Source organism: Otolemur garnettii, unplaced genomic scaffold, assembly GCF_000181295.1.
Source record: "Otolemur garnettii isolate 467f Iridium unplaced genomic scaffold, OtoGar3 scaffold00179, whole genome shotgun sequence".
In the NCBI taxonomy this organism is placed as follows: Eukaryota; Metazoa; Chordata; class Mammalia; order Primates; family Galagidae; genus Otolemur; species Otolemur garnettii.
This window is the reverse complement of record NW_003852574.1, coordinates 2,296,279-2,303,897: the sequence shown is the minus strand read 5'-3', so window position 1 is coordinate 2,303,897 and position 7,619 is coordinate 2,296,279. Positions and strand designations below refer to the sequence as shown.

Genomic DNA, 7,619 nt, shown 5'->3' with positions numbered 1-7,619 from the left:
GCCAGCCACATACACTGAGGCTGGAGGGTTCGAAACAGACCCAGGCCAGCTAAATAATGACATCTCCAACAAAAATAGCCGGGCGGGTGTTGTGACGGGTGCCTGTAGTCCCAGGTGCTTAGGAGGCTGAGGCAAGAAATCGCTTAAGATTTCAGCCGCAAGAGTTTGAGGCTGCTGTGAGCTGTGACACCAAAGCACTCTACCAAGAGTGACATAGTATGACTCTGTCTCAAAAAAAAAAAGAAAAGAAAATGAGCCCTAAAAAATATATGATCTGACCTGAGGGGCCTTTCTCTGTCTAGAGAATTTCTATTCTACATTTCCACTACTGAATACAAATTTTGCTTTTTAAGAGTTATACAAGGAGAGTTCCAGAACTAAAGGTTCTGAACCATACACTTCATCCTCCATAAAAGCCTTACGAAAAAGGAAAAAGCAACCCTCCCATCAATATACCTGAAGGTCCTGTTGGGCATCTCGGGCAGTTTCGCCCTCTGGAAAAGACTTGCTCTGGCCATAGCCAAATATCTGGCTTCCTGGCAGCCTGTGATCCACATCACGGTACTCCATGCTTCTATAATCAGTATCTTGCTGGCCAAGAAAGTCCAGACCACCTTCTTCTTTAAACATACTAGCATCTGAATTCTGTTGTTTACCTCCAGAAAGCTGTGGCTCATCTTGGTCTTGAATTGGACTTTGGTTGTTCTGAAAGTCTGATGGAGACTCACCCTCACCCTCAAAGGCTACAACTTCTGTATCTCCTTCTCTTGTTTCTGAATACTTGAACTCTCCTTTCTGAATCACAAAAGCAGGTCTTTCTCTGGTATCATCATATGTGGAGTCTTCTCTCTTGTTCACATTCATACCAGCATGTTCTCTAACTTGTGTAGAGGGCTGAATGTAATACAAAATATTTGGATCCACAGGGGGCATCTCCCTATCTTTAAATTCCATACAAGGTCCCATTTCTCTACCCCTAAAATCCTGATCAGTTCTGGATTGGTGTCTACCTCTGAAATCTGAATGTGGTATATCCCTGTCCCTAAAGTCTAGATCAGTAGTACCTGAACCTCGGCCTCTAAAGTCTACCTGTGTTCCATCTTTGTCCCTGAAGTCCAAATCTGATAAATCTCTATTCCTAAAATCAGAACGGGCATGATCTCTGGCCCTGAAATCCAAATCTGATAAATCCCTCCCCCTAAAATCTATATGGGATCCATCCCGACCTCTAAAATCTAAATCATAAGTGCCCCGGCCCCTGAAGTCAGATGAAGGAGTATCCCTACCTCTGAAGTCAACAGTGTGAGTATCCCTGTCTCTATAGTTCATGTGAGATGTCTCTCTACCTCTATAATCCATAGAAGTACCATCCCCACCCCTATAGTCCATAGGTGGTCCTTCTCTATCCCGAAAATCCCCAGAATGTATGTCCCTACCCCTGAAGTCCAACTGTGATGAATCCCTACTCTGAAAATCAGAAGATGAAAAATCTCCTCCCCTGAAATCATGTCCAGGTCCCTCCCCTCCTCGATAGTCACCATGTGGTCCATCTCTAGCTCCATAGCTGAAAGAACGCTCCTCTACATTTGCAAAGGGAGGCCCCGAATGTCCCTGGAAATCAAAGGGAAGTGAATCTCTGCCAGGAAAGTTGCCAGAGTGTCTCTCTTGAGCATGACTCTTAAGGGGAGGAGGAGGATAATCCCTGTTCCACCCGGGAGCAAACCTTTCTTCTTGGCTCCCACTGTAGAAACAAAGACAGTGTTATTCATATTGTCCAGAGAGTTTGAAATCTACACACCAGCATATTCTTCTCTAATCACAGCACATTCTTCTGTAAACATTTTTTTTTTTTTGGCAGAGTTCTGTAACAAGGTCCTAGATCTGCAGAAAACAGCAAAGTTTTGCTATTTTAAGACGAAGTGGCGGAGTAAACTTTTATGCTCCCATTTCAGAACACGAGGAAAGTCAACACAAGGTTTTCAACATGACTGCTGCAGAAAAAGCTTTCACCCAGTCCTGCAACAGGGAAAATCCGCAATACCAGATAAGCTAACAATGGCGATACGCTACAAAAATTTCCATTTTCTACAGCCAGGGAACTTAGAATTCCAAGGTCAACACGATGATTCCTATACATCAGAAAAATCAATGCACTGTAAATTTCTTACAGTAAGTTCCAGGAGGTGTCTTTCTCATTGCTACACCCAAGGATAATGTTCCAAAATATTTTATTACAGCTACAGCAAGGACAGCACCCAACCAAAATGGATGCAGGCCCCAAAGGAAGAAACACTGGTTGTAAATCACTATTAGGAGCACATCAGTGTTCCACAGCTGAGCATCAAGCGCTGGCTACATCTAAAGCCCAGTTCTACCATGGCTCCGCCAGAAGCACTCTCACCTGGGTCCTATTATAACTACCCAATGGCATCACAGAAGGCAGCAATGAATTATGCCACAAAGCACATGTCTTACCTAAGCCAAGGAACAATATCCAGGTGCTTAATGCTAAAAGGGACCTAGAAAGTGCATTAGGCCTTCAGCATTATCCCCATGACCAAAATGAAGAAGCTGATATTCAACATTCCAAAGCCTCATGCTAATTTTGCATGGTAATAAAAATGTATTTTAAACAGGCATAGGGCTCAACACCTGTAGCACAGTGGTTATAGCACCAGCCACATACACTGAGGCTGGTGGGTTCCAACCTGGCCTGGGCCAGTTAAAACAACAATGACAACTGCAACAAAAATAGCTGGGCATTATGGCTGGAGCCTGTATTCCCAGGTACTTGGGAGGCTGAGGCAAGAGAATCACTTAAGCCCAAGAGTTTGAGGTTGCTGTGAGCTGTGCCGCCATAGCACTCTACTGAGGGCGACAAAATGAGACTCTGTCTCAAAAAATAAATAAATAAAAAATAAAAAACAGGCATAGTATTACATTCACATTCTCATTCTATAAAACTCAAGAGATAAACAAGAGCTGACCAATCTTTCATAGCACTCAAATTCTTCCCTTTTGCCTAAGTTCCAGGGCATTTATATGTTCTGGCTTTTGTCAGGCACAGATCAAGGAATTTAAATAGGCAATTGGGGGCGGTGCCTGTGGCTCAAAGGAGCAGGGCACCGGCCCCATATGCTGGAGGTGGCAGGTTCAAACCCAGCCCTGGCCAAAAACTGCAAAAAAAAAAAAAAAAAAGACAATAGGCAATTAGGCACCTTGGATCCTGAGTGGGGACACATGAAAAAGGAAAACATAAAATGATCTGAAGGGTCAGCAGACATGGTTGCTCACACCTGTAATCCTAGTACTCTTCAGAGGTCAAAGCAGGACGACTTCTTGAGCTTAGGAGTTCAAGATCAGCCTAAGCAAGAGCAAGATCTCCTTTCTACTAAAAATAGGAAAAAAATTAGCTAGGCATAGCACCTATAATCCCAGCTAACTGGGTGATTGAGGCTGGAGGAATGCTTCAGTGTGAGGTTGCTGTGAGCTAGGCTGTCACAACAGCACTCTAGCCTAGAGCAACCAAGTGAGAAATTCTCTCTAGAAAAAGAAAAAAGGGGCGGCACCTGGGGCTCAGGGAGTAGGGTGCCGGTCCCATATACCAAGGGTGGTGGGTTCAAACCCAGCTCCAGCTAAAACTGCAACAACAACAACAAAAAAAAAAAAGAAAGAAAGAAAGAAAAAAGATTTAAAGGGTCATCTGCCATTTACCAATAAAACAAAAGCATTCAGATATCAATACTAAGCCAGTTTTTTCCACAAAGAACATGCAGCTTCTAAGGTAAGACCCTTCTGAGCTCAGACTATATCACTACAGTAAAATTCAAGGGCTATCTGACTCTGGGTCACTTAGGTCAAGAGAAATAGTTACACAATGTCAAAACTTTTCTTACTGTAATAAGAATTTAACATTAACTTAAACACTAGAAGGAGGTATGTGTAATGGATTTTCAGAACCTGATGATTTCCACTGGCTCCCATTCACATTAGTAATGTAGGCCAGACACGATAGCTCACACCTGTAATCCAAGCACTCTGGGAAGCCAAGGAGTGTGGCCTACTTGAGCTCAGGAGTTTGAAACCAGCCTGAGCAAGAACACTCTACTAAAAATAGAGTGGCACCCATAGCTGAGTGGGTAGGATGCCAGCCACCTACACCCAGGCTGGTGGGTTCGAAACCACCTGGGCTAGCTAAACAACAGTGACAAATGCGAAAAAAAAAATAGCCGGGATTGTGGCGGGTGCCTGTAGTCCCAGCTACTTAGGAGGCTGAGACAAGAGAATTGCTTAAGCCCAAAAATTAGAGATTGCCATGAGCTATGATGCCATAGCATTCAACCAAGGGCAACACAGTGAGACTCTGTCTCAAAAAAAACACTCCACTAAAAATAGAAAAACTAGCTGGGCATTGTGGTGGAAGCCTGTAGTCTCAGTTATTTAGGAGGCTGAGTGCAAGGAGGCAACTGCTCAAACCCAAAGAGTTTGAGATTGCTGTGACTTATATTCCACAGCACGGTACCCAGGGTAACAAAACAAAGTAAAACTCTGTCTCATAAAAAAAAATTTTTTTTTGTTAAGTCTATGTGGTTAATTTTTTCTTCTTTTTGGAGACAGAGTTTTACTTTGTTGCCCTTGGTAGAGTGCTGTCACATCATAACTCACAGCAACCCCAAACTCCTGGGCTCAAGCTACCCTCTTGTCTCAGCCTCCCAAGTAGCTGGGACTACAGGCACCCACCGCAATACTTGGCTATTTTCAGAGATGCAGTTTCACTCTGGCTCAGGCTGGTCTCAAACCTGTGAGCTCAAACAATCCACCTTCCTTGGCCTTCCAGAGTGCTAGGATTATAGGCATGAACTACGGCGCCTGGCCTTATGTGGTTAATCATAAAGGTCTAAGTTTAGATGTTCCCCATAAATAATATGATTTATCACTAAATCTAACATGTAACCTCTAACTACACCATCTCTCATATGTAAAAATCACTTAGTCCTAAAAAGTAAAACATAAAAATCATTCTAGTCCTAACAGCTTGCAGGAAGACTTAAGCCTACCTTAAGCCTCATCAGATTTTCATGGGATGAGGGCTGAAGTATCTCTAAAGATCTACATGTTTTCTGACCAGAACACATCCAACATTGCCTTTAAATACTGCCCTAAGGATTATCTTAAATTAAGATCAAATAGATCTAGAGCAGTGACTTCCAACTGGTGTTACATGAGAGGATCTTAAGTATGCCAAGAAAAATTTTAAAGATCATGAATTGAGACTCGGCACCCACAGCTCACTGCTAAGGGTGCTGGCCACATACATCAGGGCTGGCAGATTCAAACCTGGCCTGGGCCTTCTAAAACAACAATGACAATTACAACAAAAAAATAGCCAGGTGTTATGGTGGGCGCCTGTAGTCCCAGCTACTTTGGAGGCTGAGGCAAGAGAAACGCTTAAGGCCAAGAGTTTGAGGTTGCTGTGAGCTGTGACACCAAGGCACTCTACCAAGGGTAACATAGTGAGACTCTGTCTCAAAACAAAAACAAAAACAAAAAAAGGGCAACGCCTATGGCTCAGTGAGTAGGGTGCTGGCCCCATATGCCGAGGGTGGTGGGTTAGAACCCGGTTGCAGCCAAACCGCAACAAAAAGTAGCCAAGCGTTGTGGCGGGTGCCTATACTCCCAGCTACTCAGGAGGCTGAGGCAAGAGAACAGCCTAAGCCAAGAGCTGGAGGTACCATGAGTTGTGACGCCAAGGCACCCTACTAAGTGTGACAGAGTGAGACTCTGTCTCTAAAAAAAAAAAAAGCTAGACAGTAAATATACTGGGCTTTGTAAGTTATACAGTTTTTGTCGCAATGCTACAATTCATCGTAGTATGAAAGAAATTATAGATGATTTGCAAATGAATGAGTGTGGCTGTGTTCCAATAAAACTTTACTTGCAAAAAACAGGCTATGGGCTGTAGTATGCTGACACTAATCTAGACCACAGTATTTTGAAAGAAGAAAACACACCCAACATCACCACTATTGCTTTATATACCACTAAGCAGAAAGCAAAGATCCTTATCATTTACCATATATGAAACACTAGTTTTACTAAACATCATATGAATCTTCTAAACTCTGTTCTCTACCCGAATTTTTCATTAGAACACCAAGCTTCAGAATAATGAATGAGAACCTATTGAATTTTTTTTTTTTTTGAGACAGGTCTCACTTTATCACCCTCAATATAGTGCTCTGGCGTCACAGCTCACAACAACCTCAAACTCTTGGTCTTAAGCGATTCTCTTGCCTCAGCCTCCCAAGTAGCTGGGACTACAGGCACCTGCCACAACACCCAGCTATTTTTAGAAATGAGGTCTCACTCGCTCATTGAGGCTGTTCTCAAACCCATGTGCTCAGGCAATCCACCACCTCAGCCTCCCAAGGGCTAGGATTATAGGTGTGAGCCACTGCACTGGCCAATCTGCTGAATTTAAACAACAAAATTGTGCAGACTGACATTCCAAACAAAAATTGCTAAATTTGACTGGCAAAAGAAAAAGTAGAAATTTCAATTGGAGCATTAATACCTTTAAATGTACAAATTTAAAGGTCTGATTCCTTTGCCATATACCAAGTAAAACCATAAAAATCACATTTATATAGCCCTTCATTAATTGTAAATGTAAAATACATACTTCATATGTTCATTAAACATAAAATTTTTTTTTGTTTTTTTTTAATATATTTTTTTTGTAGAGACGAGAGTCTCACTTTATTGCCCTCCGTAGACAAAACGTCACAGCTCACAGCAACCTCCAACTCCTGGGCTTAGGTACCTCAGCCTCCTAAGTAGCTGGGACTACAAGCACCCACCACAACGCCCAGATATTTTTTGGTTGCAGTTTGGCTGGGGCCGGGTTTAAACCCGCCACCCTTGATATATGGGGCCGGCACCCTACCCACTGAACCAGAGGCGCCGCCCTATATTTAATTTGTTTAATGAATATATTTTTATATATTCATTAAATTTAATATATGTATTTTTTGTTTGTTTGCTTTTTTGAGACAGAATTTCACTATGTTGCCCTCCGTAGAGTGCTGTAGTGTCATAGCTCACAGAAACCTCCAACTCTTTGGCTTAAGCAATTTTCTTGCCTCAGCCTCCCAAATAACTGGGACTACAGGCATTGAACCACAACACCTGGCTATTTTCTTATTGCAGTTGTCACTGTTGTTTAGCTGGCCCAGGCCAGACTTGAACCCACCAGCCTCGGTGCATGTGGCTGGTACCATAACCACTGTGCAACAGGAGCCAAGCTGCAAAATATATATTTTAATAAATTGTCATCAATGTGTATTACACTGTCTATACAAAAATTAACTCCCAGTTCAGCACCCATAGCATAGTGGTAATGGCACCAGGCACATACACAGAAGCTGGCAGATTCAAAACTGGCCCAGGCCAGCTAAGCAACAGTGACAACTGCAACAAAAAACAGCCAGATGTTGTGGGAGGCTGAGGTAAGAGGATCAATTAAGCCCAAGAGTCTAAAGTTGCTGTAAGCTGTGACGCCATGGCACTCTACTGAGGACAACATAATAACACTCTTGTCTCAAAAAAAAAAAAAAAAA

The 7,619-nt window shown here is 42.7% G+C and overlaps 1 protein-coding gene across 1 annotated transcript in view; it reads right to left on the bottom strand.

Annotated features, from left to right (window-relative positions):
* The window catches only part of RBM6 (RNA binding motif protein 6), a 139,902-nt gene that overhangs the window by 114,950 nt on the left and 17,333 nt on the right, over positions 1-7,619 (bottom strand). The window contains exon 3 of the mRNA XM_023519520.1: positions 457-1,741. Coding sequence (XP_023375288.1) covers positions 457-1,741 — 1,285 coding nt within the window. The remainder of the gene's footprint in view (positions 1-456; positions 1,742-7,619) is intronic.